Here is a 17,848-nt window from a genome sequence, read left to right on the forward strand (position 1 = left end):
TTATAATTTTCATAATTTTCGTTTTCGTCTTTAAATTATTATAATATACTATTTTTTAATCATTTTATACATAATTTATAAGAAATTTTTCCCACAATAAAAAAAAAAGGTAGGCTACACCCCTGCTTTCAAATAAAATTTCATTATTATATTACAAAATTACAATTTTCATTATAAATTATTGCTGTCCCCGTATTTACTAAAATGTTTATAGTTTGTCCAAATAAATGTATAAAACATTACATTAATATAATTGAAATGACCTTTTCTTATTTTTTACATTTTTGTAAAGGATCATGCAACAATATGGATTTATGAATTATTCTAAATAATATATTTAACAATCAAATCTCGTATACCTCAGTCTATATAAATTGTTTTCTTTACTGTTTACACATTAATTCATGAATAGTTTTTATATAAGATATATATATATATATATATATATATATATATATATATATATATATATATATATATATATATATATATATATATATATATATATATATGCATGTCGATCGACGGGAAGTGGGTGTGTTAGGTCTCAATCATTCCAGCTTTGACTCCACTGTTCGATTGATGGACGCAATTTCTAAGCAAATTATCTCAGATTAAATTAGTTACTATTAATTAAATCATGCTAGAAAATTAATAATATTCTTCATAGAAAACGATTAACACTTGTAATATTTTTTTATAATTCCATCATAATCAATAATATAAATATTTTTTAAAAAAATAATTAATTAGAAGGTAAGCCATGAATTGAGGGCGTCGTAAATGAGGGTAAAAAAAGGAAGGATAGTGTTCAATTTCGAACGCAACACGCAATGCTAAATTAACAACACGTGTTCATTAGTCATTTATTAAACTGATGTGGTCCTACTTTGCAATGATCGAGAACCACGTACAACTTGTCGGCCATTTTGGTTTTCCTAAATCTACCACAAATTCCTCGTGTCTAAATTGCCCGGTTCGAAAGGATAAAAACCCTTTACCGCCCGCTATTCATTATCCCAGTTTCTTTCAGCTTCTACGCGTTGATTTAATTTAATCTTCTTTTCGGCGTTGAATCATTGTTTCTCTTTTGCCGGAGGTAAAATGGGCTCGTCGGAAGTCGTGGATTCTTCGGGCAAGAGGAAGAATTTCTCTCAGACCTGTAGCTTGTTGAGTCAGTTCTTGAAGGAGAAGGGTAGCTTTGGGGAACTCGGTCTTGGGTTGTCTCAGAATTTGGAACATAAAGGTACGGTTTCCTTATTTCTTTTTGGTTCTTAGATTTGGGTTTTGGTTTTCTTGGATTCGTTTCTGTTTTGGGTCGAAGCTGATTTTATCTTTTGTTTAATGTTTTGACAGTGGTTCCAACAGGGACGATGAATTTGTTGCCGATTATTGAGAAATCGGATAAGAATCAGGCTCTTCCGAACCCTGATTTTAATCCTAGTAACCTTACCTCGCCGTCGAATATGTTCCACCACCTTGCCAACGGCGGCAGGCGAGAAACCATGAAGAGATCTGATATCAGGTGACAAAACGTTTTAGTCTGACGCTTTCAGCAAATTCTACAAAATTACACGATATCTCAAGAATCTGTTTCGTGATCCATCCCTGAATTTTTTGTTGAAATTTGATGCAGCAGTGGAACGAAATTGGTGGCCGAAAGTGCTCCTCTGACCATTTTCTACGCGGGACAGGTAATAGTGTTCAACGATTTCCCGGCGGACAAGGCCAATGAAATCATGATGCTAGCCAGCAAATCGAGCTCTGCCGCCGCTGAGAACCACCACTTCTCCACCTCCTCTCCGCCCGTTACACCACAAAGCCCAACGGAGTCCGCCACCAGCTTTCCCAATGTTGTCCCGAGTTTAGCCGTGCAGAAGCTTGCTCACCGCACACCACCACCGCCGCCGCCGCAATTTTCTTCCGGTAATCTTAATGTCTACAAAGTTATCTACGGCAAAGATTTAGCTAACACAAGATCTGATACGACCTTCCTTTTTCAGATTTACCTATCGCAAGAAAAAATTCACTGGCCCGATTCTTGGAAAAGAGAAAAGCTCGGTAAGCATTTTCTTGATTTTCACACGAACCAGCAGATTCGAATTTTCTATTACTAATTAGATTAAACATTTATAAAAAATTACAGAACTACTGCTACTGAACCATACCCAGCAAGAAAGCCGGAGGCGCCATCGAAGGCAGCTCAAATCAACGAAGCATGGCTGAGATTGGGTCCGCAAGCTTCCATCTCAAATTAGGCACGATCAATTAATCCATAAATGAATATTTGTAATCTTTTTTACTTGTAAATTAAGCATAGCATTGGTTCCGAGTACTGTACTTCATTATTAATTTTGATTGCATGTGCTATTGGTCGAGATGATATTAATTAATATCTTGATGGAGAAATTTCATACTACCATTTAATATACTACGAAACACATCAAATAGTGATTGGTAAAATCAAATAGAAAGTTTAATTATTTTTCAAACAGTTAATTTAATCAAATGGTGTGATTAAATTATATTTTTAGGCATAGTTTTGTACACGTTATAAGACAAACATGTGGATAAGTTAAGGATAAATCAGATGTATGATATTATATTTAATGTTTGGTATGATTTTAATAAAAGTGATTAAATTTATATATTATATTGTAATAACAAAATTAACTTTATCATAATAAATTTTATAATTTCAAAGTTGTTGCTTGAGTTCATATTTTTTATCTGTTCATGTGTCGATAGTGTTTGTATGATTTATTTATTTTTATCTAATTTTATATATTATATAATATGATAATTGAGCATTTGATTTTTTGAGTCAAGTCAAATATCATTTTTTAAGGTTAATAGGTTTTATTGAGATTTATAAAAATTATTTATATAATTATCTCGAATTTATTTATATAATTATCATATTATATAATATATAAGTATTTATTTGATTTTAATTTCTACCTACTATTATAGATTTATAAAAATCATTTATAAATTGAGGGTAATTAAGTTATTTGTAGTGTATATTATCACACTTAATAGAAGAGACATTTTAATTTTCTAAAAAACTATTTATCTAATATCATGGACTTTTTAAAAAGACATTAAACATGAGATAAAGATGATTATTTATCAGTCTCGTGTAATAAAATATGCCTTAGAAGAAAAAAAATCTAGCTTTGACAAGTTCTGAGTTGAAAAATTGGTTAGACTTTGAATGGCAATGGTCGTGTCATCTTAAATTGCGTTGATGGTCAGAGTTCGGTGTGTTTTTCGTAAGGTTAAAAATTCAATTATTAATTTATATTTTCCATATACGTTTTTTTTAAAAAAAATCAGAAAGCATATTTATCAACAAATATTAATATAATATAATATAATCAACTTATCATATTGATATTTGTTTGGTCCAAAAGAAAATTAATTCGACTTCGTCACGCTGGTTGATAAATCAACTATTATCAAAGTTTTTGGTACATAATTTTGTATCTATGTCTATAGACATCGTTTTTTCCGAGATCATATCACATGTTACTATATATTATATTGATCTTGTATAATAATGCTTGGGAGCTCGTGTTTAGCTTTGTAGACGGATAATTTAGGTTGATGTAACGATTTTGATTGGATTTTATTAGACTTAAAAAATATATATTTTTGGTCATCATTCTTAATTGTTCTTGTATTTGTCACGTTGTACACGTATCTGACTATTAAATCAATTCATAAATGTATACATTATTGACACAAAATATACTTATTTATTATTATTATTATATGTTCTAAAGGAACGAATTTATATGTCCTAAGGAACGAATATTAAATAAAATTTTAATTGGCATCACATGTATCTTTAGCTGGCAGGTGCAATTTGAGTGGAGGGGAGTGGGTGGTCGCCTTACGATTTTTTTTTTTAATAGAGAAATAATTTATTAATTCAAGACAAAATATGGTACTGTTCTTTTATATATAAATGATATTAATTGATATACACATATTTGAACCGCATGAAAATTTAAATACCAGGGTCGTATTTTATTTTATTTTTTTTTGAAAAAAAAAATTATCTCACGAAATTTAACAAATTATTTTAAAAGGATAATTTTAATCACATTGTGTGAACGAGAATATTGGCCTTTCACAGTTCCCAAACGCTAATACTTTATGAACGGGAATGGCTGCCAGGCTGTTTAATATTTTATTTGCTTTTAATTTAGTAGTTTAATATTATTATACACATTTTTTTTTATCTGACAACATAGAAGAAATTTATAGATACGTAATAAAAATGATGAAAAATTAATGATTTAATTATGATTTTTCATTATTATTATTACCATTATCTTCTTCTTTTTTACAGTGAAACTGACATCGCCAAATTTAAATTAACTTTCAAAGTTTTAAAAACAAATAAAATAGATAATTAGTAGTTTTTATTTTTCTATTAATTTCGCATTTTACCATATTAAATTATCTTATTATACATTTCTTAACCACCATATACCAACCATCTCGGTACCATATAATACATGGAGGAACTGTTTCATGCAAATACATAGATACCACGTACGTGAAGCGTTGCTGCATTCTACAATAACAAACAAGTTGGAACCTTTTTTTCCGGATACAACGAACTTGAACTTAGCTACCAAATCACTTACAGCCTCGTAAAATTTAAAGTCCGATTCTCAGCAAATTTTATCAAGAAAAGTTAGCTGTCAAAGGTTTCCATTGTCATCTAAGGTTCCAAGGGCCTCCTTTAGGAGTCTTTGTGCTTCTTCTCTTCTCCTGATCCATCAAATCAAACACAACATTTTGTAATTTTACCCGTCTAAACTTTGCACCAACCATAAAATTTAAATTGATGGTACTGAACTGAAGTGAAATATAAACGAATGTAAGAATGTGTCTCACGACGAGTGAAATCTTCAAACTGCCATGCTAACTGTGTTCACGTTTATGCATGTTTGTTCGATGCATCATATATTTATCAAGAATGTACTGAAAATGCTCATTTCAGAGTACAAGTGGTCATTTACAGCCACGGATCAGGATATCTGGACATGTCTAGAGCACCTTTTACGGTTAAGAAATCAGTTATTATCACACGTACCTACTAATGTCTTCCACAGCTTGTTTCCGACGTTCTATCTGTTGTTCTAGGATATGGATAAGCGTTGCTCTGGCCTGAATTAAGGGGAAAAACGTGAGAAAAAGAAAGCACAGCCAAAATACTGAATCATTCAAGAAAATTTGACGCATATGTCCGTATTACTTGGAAATACATAAACCTGGTGTGGACGCAGAGAATTTAGAAGGTGATGCAAGTTCTTGAAAATAAGAGAGATGTCTTCCACTCTCCTGGCATATTGTGATGGCCGCTCCACAAGAACATCGGCAAGCTCTAACAAATGAAGTTGTAATTCTCGGTTGAGTGATTTCAGTTCCTTCTTGAAATCTAGCAGAAAAAATGTCAGTTTTTTTCCACCCATGCTCACACTCAGCGTGACATACCAGGATCTGAACCATAGGAAATTAACCAATCTACATACAACAAGAATAGTCGGGACGACATATGAAATTTATTCCAGAAAGCTCTCATCTTCTTATTAGATGATAACGTAACCAGTTGAATTTTACCACCGTTTTTAGAGTGGATGTCCAAGTTTAAATTCATACCCCCATCCATAATCATACAAAATATTTATGTGGCTACGACAACTTCACCCCTGCAGCCACAACCACTTCAGGAGCATAATTTTCTCCACGAAATTAGAGATGAGAACCAATAAAAGACGCAAGATGGTGCGAGAACTTTGTGGCTAACAAGCAAATGTAATTGGCTTGTTGATACATAATCAAAGGCCATGGAATACGAACTCAACAAAAGGAGAGTATCATTGCTACTCACTTTCAAATGAATCTTTAAACTCATAAGTCATAATACACTTGAGTGCAAAAACCATATGCTATTGTGGAAAGCTAGCACTCAGATTCTATCACCTCTGTGGAATGGAAAATTATAGGCCCGAAAAAACAGCAGCATCATGCAGAAGCTAAATATAATGTTCAAATAATATCACAAAGGTACATTGTAGAAGAGCAAGTACAGAGATACCAATGTTGGGCCCATTTGGGTACAACTGACGAACACCTTGCTCTTCTAGACCTGGAAGCACATCATCTGTCTACAGAAGATATTCGAATAACAAGGTTAAAATAATTATGAATATGTTTATCTTACACAAAATAATGCGCGAGCAACAGCAAGGAACATACTACAGCACCAAGCACTTTCGGAAAGTAGATATATCACACATAAACTTCACAATATACTCAAGTGCATTAGACTTCTTTAGCATATCTCTACTCCGAAACATAGAGGCAAAAGCTACTAACATTCAGAAAGAAAATGCACGAAAAAGTCCTATATGACTCTTGTTGAGAAAGTGAAGCTCAAAACTTCTGGAGTCTGGACTGCTATAAACCATACAGATATTACAAGTGCATCAAGGCAGTGGTCATGGCGCATGGATCGACTAAATCTCGACCCCACACAGTAGTTGATTTCATTAATCGCCAGCAAATAACCCAAATTCAAATTTCATTGTATATCTATTTAATGTCTAATTCCTCGTCATTTTAAAATGCACGCATGGTTCAATGATAATCTACAGTAACATAATCAACATTTGGTGTTCAGGACCTCGCGTCGTCCTCGAAAAACAACGCAACTTTCTGTAGAAATATGCTGCTATATTCCTACATGGACATCTGATACTCATCATTTCAGCAATAAAAATAAAAATCCCCAAACTTTTTTACCGTGGAAACGACCTACTATAATCCTAAATGTCCAGATTGATTATATATACTTACTTAAGATGCAAAGTCACATCGTAATTGCAACCCCCCAAATCCCAAAAGGGAAGTCGAATCGATCAGAAATACCGTATAATTGGCGCCGTAAAGAACGTAGGGGCCTTGGAATGGAGGAGGTGGGGAGGGCGCAGAGTCGGGGTCTTCACAGTATTTTTTGTACAGTTTGTAGAACGGCGCCGGCGGTGGATAAGTCGCAGTTGCCATTTTCTGCTATCACCCTATGTTGACAGCTTGATAGATTTGCTTGCTGTGTTTTCTTTTTTTAAAATGATAAAAACATAATTATTTTTTAATTATAAAATAATTATGAAACTAAGATGTTTTATGAATAGGCTTAATAATTAGATTAAAAATAATTCGATTTTCTGATTTTTATATTAAAAATAAGAATTAAATATTTTTGAAAAATACATGTAAAAACGTTGTGTTGGTGATTTGCATCGAACATTTTATTACTTAAATTAGCCTTATTCCTCCCTTTAAAGAAAAGATCTTACTTTCATGAGATAGGCTCATATATGGCAAAATTTAGTTAATTTTTTGGCCAAAAATTATCATTTGTAACGAATTTTTTTATACGGGTTAGGGATGTTTTACAATTACTATAAGAACTCAAACATAAATCTAATTTAATTGATGTTCTGAATTTCTGATTTATATATATATTCTACTCAACAGCGAATCTAGGAATTCCAATTTCTATCTCTTTTTATTTTATTATTTGAATTGACGATTCACCAAAAAGTACAGAATATAATTTACATATTATCATCTGAACAAAACGGAATAACTACAAAATATGATTATACTTCAAAAATTCCATAAACGTGATGTGCCACCAAACAGGCCACCGGTATTTTCTCCGCCGCTTTCCAAACACCTCTCCCTATCCCCCAACTGCCCCAAAGAAGAAGAACCCAACTCCTTGCTCTCCCCGAAGAGCATATCTTGCACTTCTGGCTGTTTCAACTCCGTATAATCCGGCGTCGGAATCGCAGACAGCCCGCGAGCATGCTTAGAGGCAGCGACCTGAATCTGTGACCTGGACAACTCATCACCCGCTGCCAGAATACTTGGCGGTGGATCGTCAGGAAAATTCAGCACCACGGAAGGTCCGCGCAAGCAAACCATGGCAGCATCATAAGCTCGGGCCGCTTCCTCTGGAGTCTCGTAAGAACCCAACCAGATTCGATCACGGCTCTTGGGTTGGCGAACCTCAGCCACCCACTTCCCCCATTTTCTCATCCTCACACCCTTGTAGTTGCCGCCGCGCCGCTCTCTTCTCGATTGGTCAGGTCTGCCCATGGATTTCCACCAAAATAGTTTTATCTAATTTATCTAAATAACCCTATTATAGTCTTGTTGCTTGTGTTTGAAAATTACGTAAGATGCTCGTGCGTTGGTAGGGTGGAATGAGTGACACGGGTGGATTTGTTGATAGTTGAAGCAAGCCATTTTTAAATAGGTTTGATCGACAGGTGTGGCGGTGGTAAAGTTTGGTCTGTGCAGGACACGTGGGTCGGCTAAGTGCTATGTTTATCTACTAAAGTTTATGCGCTTTTTCAACTAACGTGGAATCCGCTATCATAAAATGCGCTTTTCTATTTCTATTTCTATTTTTTTTTTGTGTTTTTTTTAATAATATATATGTGTGTGGATGAATAGTCATTTTGAGACGACTTTTTAACTCTTGGGTTTGTCGGTAAATTTTGTCGTAAGTCGTCATAACCAGATTCGACTAAAAAGAAAAAAATACCTAATTTTGTCGTAAGTCGTCATAACCAGATTGGTCTAATATTCCATCTTGATCGTGTCTAAATCTCCTCAAATCGAATGGCCAAAACTAACAAAATCAAAAATCGTCGAATCAAAATTTCGTGACAGTATTTTAAAGACGCACTACAACAATAAATGGCTATTGTGATATTTTTTTGTAGACACTTTTAATTAAATGTTGTTAAAAATACTTAATAATGACACTTGTAAAAAATTAATAATGTGTAAAATAAAAAAACATATTAGATTAGTTATCATGACACTTTTAATTGATGTCATCTTTTATATGGAGAGAAACAATTACTTTTCTCACATCGTAAAAAATCGTTAAAAACTAAAAAATTTCATTATAAATAAGTGTGAGAATATTAGAGTTAGATAAATATTGGAGAAGAGAAAATAATTGTCTCTCTCCATATAAAAAATGACATCAATTAAAAATGTCAGGATAACTAATCTAATATGTTTTTTTATTCTCACATTTATTTTATCTAATTTCCTTCCTCCTATATTTATCCAACCCAAATATTCTCACATTTGTTATTGTCACTATAAATAACATACACGACACTTTTAGTTGTCATTATAAATTATTTTAACTGACATATAAATTTGTCATTGTTACTATAATAACAAGGCATTTATAAATGTATTTAAATATGAGTTTTCCTGACATTTAAAATTGTCATTATATGAATTATTAGTAACACGTATGAAGTTGTCATTAACATCTTATAATGACATTAAAAAATGTCAGTAAGTTTAAGACGACATTGGAATAGATGACATTTGTTGGAGGTGTCACTAAAACTTAAATACCACTAAATATTGAATATAATGACATTTATGAATGTCAACATAAGCATTTTTTCTTGTAGTGACGTGACATCAACATCATGCTACAGTGTGTCATTTAAAGAAGATGAAAATTGAAAAAAAAAATATTATTTTACACAACATTCATATAAAACTATCTCACAAGTCAATTTTTTGAAATAATTAAATATTATTCGATCATACATGCTCATGAAAAAATATGATTTTTCACTGCATGTATGAATCTAGTCGACTCATATCCGTAAGATCATCTCATAGGAGATGTACTCTTTATTTTAACATAAAAACTCTTTTAAGATCTTCTTACGTATCAATTTTGTGAAACAAATATCCGACAGATCTCGACTCTTGAAAAGATATTACATTTTGTCAAACATATTAATTTTTATTATAGATATGGAATGGATCGGCATGTCACATACACATACACATATGTTCGTGAGACTTTCTCATAAGATATTTGACCTTGATATATAATTGGAGATATAAATGAAAAGCTATAAAAACGATTATTTCATACATCCTTATTGTTCTTAGCTTTTTGAAAAATATCGAGATTGGAGATATAAATGATAATCTATAAATAGGATGATTTCAAAATTATATATAAATATATATATTTATATATATATATATATATATATATATATATATATATATATATATATATATATATATATATATATATATATTAAGGTAAAAATTTGGTGAGACAGATATCTTATTTGGGTCATTCGTGAAAAATATTACTTTTTATGCTAAGAGTATTATTTTTTATTTGTTGAATATCGGTAAGGTTGAAACTTCTCATAGATAAAGATTCGTGAGATCGTCCACAAGAGACCTACTCATATAGCAAACGTCTATTATCATATTTAAAGAAACTAGAATAATGAACATAAAATTATATCGATTTTCAAACCTTTATATTTTTTCCATCATAAATAATATTGTAAAATAAAATTACATCTTTATTCCTTGCATTCTATATTTTGTCCATACAAATAAAGTTGATGGATACGACATAAATTGTCCATCAACTCTATAAAAAAATCGACAAAAAAGTTTATGAAAAACCTAAAAACTCCTGGGAAAAAGTCATAAATCGCAGCGTCAACTATTACCTCAATTTCTTACTTCCAAATAAGTGGGAAAAAATTTTAAATTCTAAAAATTCCAAAGTGAAGAAGAAAAATTATTATTAGTATCCGGCCAATAATATTCCACGTGGGGAATTAAAAATTCGTCAAATCCCGAAAATATGCCATAATCGTGCATGTTATTTCCGCTGCCCACAGCCAAAAACTGGTCCAGAAAAGCATTGTCCAGGGGTATTTCCGAGAATTCATTGTCCAGCTGTGCTGCCCCATCAGACACCGACGTGGATGGCGAGCCAACATTCTGAGGAGACAAATCTGAAGAGGACAAAGAATCCGACTTCGGATCCGAATTATCGGTCATCGCGATTGGTTGATCCATATGGGCCGACTGCGCAAAACGCGCCGCCGCGTCCTGGATTGACCCCGGCGACAGGGACTCGCCATTGGGTATCTCCGGTGGATTATCCGGGAAATTGAACTTCGCTTTCCCGCCCCGGAGGCAGAAAAGAGCGGCGTCGAAAGCACGCGCTGCCTTTTCTGCCGTGTCGTGTGAACCCAACCAAATCCTCTCCCTGCTGTTTGGCAGTCGGATCTCCGACACATATTTACCCCATTTTCGCCTCCTCACTCCTTTGTACTTCCGCGAGGAAGACGAGGCAGCCGCCGAGTGGCAGGACCTCTCCGAATGCGGCAGCGACGACTGTTCGCTTTGATCCGCAGATCTCACCATAGCTGTTCAATTCCCTTACTTGGAAAATAAATCCAGGAACAACAGAAACCTTTTTCCAGAAATAAAAAAAATGATCGACACCGTAGCTGTGAATGCTGTTGGATTGGTAAAATGGCGGCCGAGTATATATATGAATGGAGAGTGAGACTATCGTGAGTGGGTCAAAAGACCGACGGCGCGTTGATCGAAACCCAGACCTAAAACGGGGGAAATTCCGAATTTATTATTGAAGATTACGTATTTTGTTTAGTAAATGTTACGCGGTCCATCTATTGAGATAAGAACACGTGAGGGAAAGTCGAATTCCTCGTGCATTAATCAATCATTGATGGGAGATGGATCTAGAAAGCACGTCAATTTTGTTTTTCTCATAAATTATTTTTTCGTTGACTTAACACATCCACACATTGTTCCTCCAACATTTGTTGCACATGTTTACTTATTAGTATCCATCCAATATGTACGTGTTTGTCTCGAATAAAAACATAATTATATGTGAGAAGTGATGTATGCATATGGAAATATTGGGTATTTTTTTTTTATAATTTTGATAATATGTTTTGATTAGTTATACAGATTGAATAAAATATATAAAATTAAAATGGTCCGACAAAATAAGTGTAATATAGTTTGACATGCCATGTAAAGTGGTGGAGCCATGCATGGGAATCGTCTGTTTCCCACCCCACACATTACATGGTGTCGTCGATCATTAATTCAGGACAAGCAAACTGGACCACTTTCCCATATTTCTATACTTTGGTTGTTGTCGCATAACGTGTCATAAATTTCAGGATTATTATCAGGAGGACTCATCGTGACAAATTCTTGTTGTCAACAGTATAACCAAAATTGTGATTTCCAGTACGTTATTACTTTCGGTTTTGTCTCTGTTATAGCAGAGAAAAAGTCGACGCGACTGAATGACGATGAAGCACGTATGTTATTTACGTGTCATTGAATTAGAAAAAGAATTGCTCTAACTTCATCAACTTCAACAATAACGATGTGACGCACGGCCGACACAACCGTTGCCGCCCAACGCCGGTCGTCGTCATATGTGACGATTTTCCAAAGCGAGGACCATATTTTTCAAAATCTCAAATTAAAATTCTTAAATTACATATTTGGTATTGATGCGATCCGGGTGAAATGGGTGAGCCGGGTCGGGAGCTCCACCGGATCTGCTATCAATATAATGATGGGAATAAGAGCAATGAGATATATCTCCGTAATATGGCTTCAGCTGTAACCTGCACACAATGAAAGGAACTCGTGAATGGGCGCCGGAGGGGTGTCCGGCGTGACCACTCCGATGCTTAAGTCAGCAGGGTACTCAAGCAAGAAAACCAATGTAGCCAAGTGATGGCTGTGATATTGGTGTGAATGAATGAATGTAAATGTAAAGAGAGAACCTGATATTTATAGTAGAAAAAGTAATGATGACCTCGTTCTCCGTGCTACCTAGCTACTAATTATAGTAGCACGGTTGAGCACACCCTATATTCTGACATGTCAACTCATCGGCACGGTGTCAGAGATGGGACAGTCGCCCACATCCTATTCTGCTAGTATACTCGAGTGCGGTGCTCATATCGAGGTGGCCGGGTAGAATGCCTCCCTGGAGATTTATACAAGAGCCCGGGCCTATGACTGCCCGGAGAGTCGAGCATGGGCTTGCACCTGCCCGGCTCCAGAAGAATCCACCTGCAGACTTACTCGGATTTGGGAATCCATTTGATATTCCGGGTCATCCATGACCCGGGCTCTTACAAGGGTATCATCACACATCCCTTAAATAGTCGGGCTAGAGTCATACTCGCTGTCCCGATCAGTAATGCTTGGATTCCCAAAGAGACAATCGATTTTGTTCTATAAAAGCATCGGGGGCTTCATGTCTCCCAGAAATGAGATGAAATGCCGGAGTCTCGTGTCTCATGGACTTGAGATAAGATGCCGGGGACTTTTGTCTCTCGGACTTACTGAATGGTCGAGGTGCGGAGCCTTGGGCCGGGGAGCAGGTCCCGGGACTTGGAATGGTCGAGGTGCGGAGCCTTGGGCCGGGGAGCAGGTCCCGGGACTTGGAATGGTCGAGGTGCGGAGCCTTGGGCCGGGGAGCAGGTCCCGGGACTTGGAATGGTCAAGGTGCAGAGCCCCGAGCCAGGGTGTAGTGCCCTGGGCTTATCAATAACCAAGGTGCGGAGCCTTGGGCCGGGGAGCAGGTCCCGGGACTTGGAATGGTCGAGGTGCGGAGCCCCGAGCCAGGGTGTAGTGCCCTGGGCTTATCAATAACCAAGGTGCGGAGCCTTGGGCCGGGGAGCAGGTCCCGGGACTTGGAATGGTCGAGGTGCGGAGCCCCGAGCCAGGGTGTAGTGCCCTGGGCTTATCAATAACCAAGGTGCGGAGCCTTGGGCCGGGGAGCAGGTCCCGGGACTTGGAATGGTCGAGGTGCGGAGCCCCGAGCCAGGGTGTAGTGCCCTGGGCTTATCAATAACCAAGGTGCGGAGCCTTGGGCCGGGGAGCAGGTCCCGGGACTTGGAATGGTCGAGGTGCGGAGCCCCGAGCCAGGGTGTAGTGCCCTGGGCTTATCAATAACCAAGGTGCGGAGCCTTGGGCCGGGGAGCAGGTCCCGGGACTTGGAATGGTCGAGGTGCGGAGCCCCGAGCCAGGGTGTAGTGCCCTGGGCTTATCAATAACCAAGGTGCGGAGCCTTGGGCCGGGGAGCAGGTCCCGGGACTTGGAATGGTCGAGGTGCGGAGCCCCGAGCCAGGGTGTAGTGCCCTGGGCTTATCAATAACCAAGGTGCGGAGCCTTGGGCCGGGGAGCAGGTCCCGGGACTTGGAATGGTCGAGGTGCGGAGCCCCGAGCCAGGGTGTAGTGCCCTGGGCTTATCAATAACCAAGGTGCGGAGCCTTGGGCCGGGGAGCAGGTCCCGGGACTTGGAATGGTCGAGATGCGGAGCCCCGAGCCAGGGTACGGATCCCTGGACTTAATAGATAACCAGGGTGCGGAGCCCTGGCCTTCATCAATGGTCGAGGTACGAAGCCCCGAGCCAGGTTTGAGAACCCTGGGCTTATAAATAACCAAGGCGCGGAGCCTGGGCCTTCATGAATGGTCGGGGTACGGAGCCCCGAGCCAGGGTACGGATCCCTGGACTTAATAGATAACCAGGGTGCGGAGCCCTGGCCTTCATCAATGGTCGAGGTACGAAGCCCCGAGCCAGGTTTGAGAACCCTGGGCTTATAAATAACCAAGGCGCGGAGCCTGGGCCTTCATGAATGGTCGGGGTACGGAGCCCCGAGCCAGGGTACGGATCCCTGGACTTAATAGATAACCAGGGTGCGGAGCCCTGGCCTTCATCAATGGTCGAGGTACGAAGCCTCGAGCCAGGTTTGAGAACCCTGGGCTTAATAGATAACCAGGGTGCGGAGCCCTGGCCTTCATCAATGGTCGAGGTACGAAGCCCCGAGCCAGGTTTGAGAACCCTGGGCTTATAAATAACCAAGGCGCGGAGCCTGGGCCTTCATGAATGGTCGGGGTACGGAGCCCCGAGCCAGGGTACGGATCCCTGGACTTAATAGATAACCAGGGTGCGGAGCCCTGGCCTTCGTACCTCCGAGACTTAAGAGAATATGCCGGGGCCTCGTATCTCCCGGACTTAAGAGAATGTGCCGGGGCCTCGTATCTCCCGGACTTAAGAGAATGTGCCGGGGCCTCGTATCTCCCGGACTTAAGATAATCTGCTTCTCACAGCTGTATGCTACTGAGTGCATTGCAAATGCTCTTCCACGCCAATCCAGAATAGCTGCTGAGCTTCGAGCTCATATAAAATTCACATATAAGATCTGAATGCCGAGCTGGTCGGACTTCTATGTTTGCCAAGCAGAGTTGGGCTTACTGTGGTGCTGAGCAAGGTCGGACTTGCTTCGAATGGAAACCATATCTACGTCTTGAGCTCAAGTTCCCACAGACGGCGCCAATGATGCGATCCGGGTGAAATGGGTGAGCCGGGTTGTAGTAGCCCGAATGCCGAATTGGGTAATTAACGGATTAATGGTGATTAATCATGATCGGAAGGTCCGAAGATGGTTCGGAAGCACCGAAGAGTTCGGAAGGTCCGAAGTGAGTTCGGTGGATCCGATCATTAGGTGTCAAGAGTTGATCGACACGTGGGAGTTCGGACGTTCCGAAGTGTAGGTTCGGTGGATCCGATCATGAGGTGTCAAGAGCAGCTGGACACGTGCATGTTCGGACGGTCCGAAGTGTATGATCGGAGGATCCGATCATGAGCTGTCAAGAGCCAGTGGACACGTAGCGTTCGGACGTTCCGAAGTGGTGTTCGGAGGATCCGAACATGGCCTATAAATAGTGGTCGGATTTCCTCATTTTGACTCGCCAATTCAGAGAATTCCATAGCATTTCAGTCGTTTCTGACAGGTTCTAGTCTTGTTCCGAGATTTGGGCACTAGCGGGGAGCTGCTGGTCTTGTAGCAGAGCTGTGCTCTAGTTGGGAGCTAGCGGCATCAGCGGGCTAGCGACGGACGAAGGTTTGGAATTTTATCAGTATTTTATCTCAGGATTATCTAGTTAAGTCTGGTAGATAAGTTTAGTGATGGTTTTCACTTGATGAATAGGCTTGGATTAGACCTGTTGTCTGGTTGTTCCAGTGGATTAGGATTGCTGTGATAGAGGTACGAAAGTACTATCCGAGATATCCTGGTTGAGTATACATTCATATATGTGTTGCATGAGTATGTGGTGCATTGATATATGTCATATGATGCATGCTATTATGTCACGTTTATTACTGCACGTTGCATTTCATGTTGAGCCGTATTCTCCTTCGAGATAGCCTTTACTGTTGAGCTGTATCTCTTTCGAGATAAGCTATATCTTGGGGCCGCTCAGCCCTGTCTTGTGGACGCATGGACACCGAGAGTACACAGTGGCCGACGGGTCGGGAGGGCTTCGGTGGTCCGGGACATTTTAGGTCCACGTCTGTCTTGTAGTGGATGCAGTGACCCAGAGGTTGGACCGCGCGGCACTATCCACTTGGCGCCTCTAGACTGAGCATTGTTGAGATCCTTTTGTGATTCCTGTTTCTTGACTACCCCGGTATCATGATCATAGCATGTGCATTTCATATAGGTCTGTATACTCATACTTTTGTACTGGGCGTTCTTATCGCTCACGTCCTCGGTTTTGTTTATCTTGGACACCCCATTCCCACGGGGCAGGTCTCAGGTTGGATGGTTCCGGAGGAGCAGGAGGAGGACGTTGAGTAGCCGGTTGGCTTAGTTTCGGTATCATTTGATTCGACATGGTTGTACCAGATATTCTTTACCTTATTTTGAGTTGTTCTAGAGTTCGTTTGGGTTGTATAACTATCATTTGTTAGTTGTTTCCGCTTTTATCTCTGATTAGTAATTATTAAGTTAATTGCATGCTTAGTTTGCAATTAGTAGGTGATTCTGGAACGGGTCACTACATTTATGGTATCAGAGCATGCGTATGATTTTGGGATATAGATTCTGTTTTGGGATTTCCGTTGACCATTTTCCCTATTCTATCTTGTAGCGATGGCTGACCATTTTGATGACGGGAGTAGTCAGGGGAGTGTAGGTCGATGGGGTGACCAGGATGATCATAGGCGTCATCATGAGCATCGTCATCGTCGGGATGGTCCTAGGCGTTTCGATATGCATCGTTTCATGCAGATGGGGCCTAAGCCTTTAGTTGGCGGTGAGACTCCCGATGATGCGGAGGATTGGTTAGAGCGCATGGAGAGTTGTTTCCGCGCATTCCAGTGCACCGATGAGCAGAAGATGGAGACCCTTAGTTTTCTTCTTGAGGGCCGTGCTCGCAGGTGGTGGCGATCGACTTCTGCGCCGATAGTTCAGTCTCAGGGTAGAGCGACTTGGGCCGATTTCCGTGCAGCGTTCATGCAGCTGTACTTTCCTCCAGCCCTTCGCCAGGCCAAGACGATTGAGCTCTTGAACCTGAAGCAGGGGAGTATGTCTGTTGATGAGTATCAGCAGAAATTCTTTGAGTTATTACCCTTCGCTCCTCATATCAGTGGCAGTTCTGAGGCCAAGTATGATCATTTCCTCCAGGGCCTTAATCAGGAGATCTTTGATCGAGTCACTGTCTGTGATAATCCTACTTCGTACGATGGGTTGGTGAACCGGTGTCGTCAAGCAGAGATCAGTCTCCAGCGTGGTAGGGCTATTCTTTCTTCTAGACCTCCGAGTACTTTGAGGCCTCGATCTCAGTCGTTCAAGAAATCTGGTTCGTCTTCTTCTGGATCTAGATCTCGATCTAGCGGTGTTTTCCGCTTTGGTAAGAAGAAGGAGTCTTGTGCGCATTGTGGGAAGAACCATCCATCGGAGCAATGCCGAGTAGCCGCAGGAGCTTGTTATCAGTGCGGAGAGATGGGGCATATTAAGAAGAATTGTCCTCAGTTGCGAGGTGGAGCAGGATCTGGTTCTGGATCTCAGGCGACTGTTCAGCAGAGGAGGCAGGG

At 39.3% G+C, this 17,848-nt stretch overlaps 4 protein-coding genes across 6 annotated transcripts; 1 reads left to right on the forward strand and 3 right to left on the reverse strand.

Moving 5' to 3' along the window:
- Positions 1-981: 981 nt before the first annotated feature.
- LOC140832347 (protein TIFY 10A-like) lies at positions 982-2,378 on the forward strand. 3 transcript variants are annotated; one of them, XM_073196319.1, is made up of 5 exons: positions 986-1,246; positions 1,357-1,525; positions 1,637-1,926; positions 2,004-2,061; positions 2,147-2,378. In XM_073196319.1, the coding sequence occupies exons 1-5, from the start codon at positions 1,105-1,107 to the stop codon at positions 2,256-2,258; spliced, it is 771 nt and encodes a 256-aa protein (XP_073052420.1). In that variant the 5' UTR covers positions 986-1,104; the 3' UTR covers positions 2,259-2,378. The 3 variants fall into 3 exon arrangements, with proteins under 3 accessions (XP_073052419.1, XP_073052420.1, XP_073052418.1); XM_073196318.1 differs by having other exon boundaries at positions 982-1,246; positions 1,640-2,061; XM_073196317.1 differs by having other exon boundaries at positions 1,637-2,061.
- Positions 2,379-4,490: 2,112 nt separating this feature from the next.
- LOC140832349 (mediator of RNA polymerase II transcription subunit 7a-like) lies at positions 4,491-7,140 on the reverse strand. Its single transcript, XM_073196321.1, has 5 exons — positions 6,952-7,140; positions 6,119-6,188; positions 5,292-5,458; positions 5,114-5,187; positions 4,491-4,788 (listed from the first exon to the last, which is right to left on the reverse strand). The coding sequence occupies exons 1-5, from the start codon at positions 7,084-7,086 to the stop codon at positions 4,719-4,721; spliced, it is 516 nt and encodes a 171-aa protein (XP_073052422.1). The 5' UTR covers positions 7,087-7,140; the 3' UTR covers positions 4,491-4,718.
- A 552-nt stretch (positions 7,141-7,692) lies between these two features.
- On the reverse strand, positions 7,693-8,187 carry LOC140831879 (ethylene-responsive transcription factor ERF017-like). Its single transcript, XM_073195594.1, has one exon. It carries the CDS (start codon positions 8,185-8,187, stop codon positions 7,693-7,695), a length of 495 nt encoding a protein of 164 aa, XP_073051695.1.
- Positions 8,188-10,435: 2,248 nt separating this feature from the next.
- Positions 10,436-11,509, reverse strand: LOC140831605 (ethylene-responsive transcription factor ERF017-like). Its single transcript, XM_073195347.1, has one exon. The coding sequence runs from the start codon at positions 11,323-11,325 to the stop codon at positions 10,663-10,665; it is 663 nt and encodes a 220-aa protein (XP_073051448.1). The 5' UTR covers positions 11,326-11,509; the 3' UTR covers positions 10,436-10,662.
- Positions 11,510-17,848: the final 6,339 nt, after the last annotated feature.

The sequence above is a fragment of the Primulina eburnea genome, chromosome 5, assembly GCF_022965805.1.
Source record: "Primulina eburnea isolate SZY01 chromosome 5, ASM2296580v1, whole genome shotgun sequence".
Taxonomy (NCBI): domain Eukaryota; kingdom Viridiplantae; phylum Streptophyta; class Magnoliopsida; order Lamiales; family Gesneriaceae; genus Primulina; species Primulina eburnea.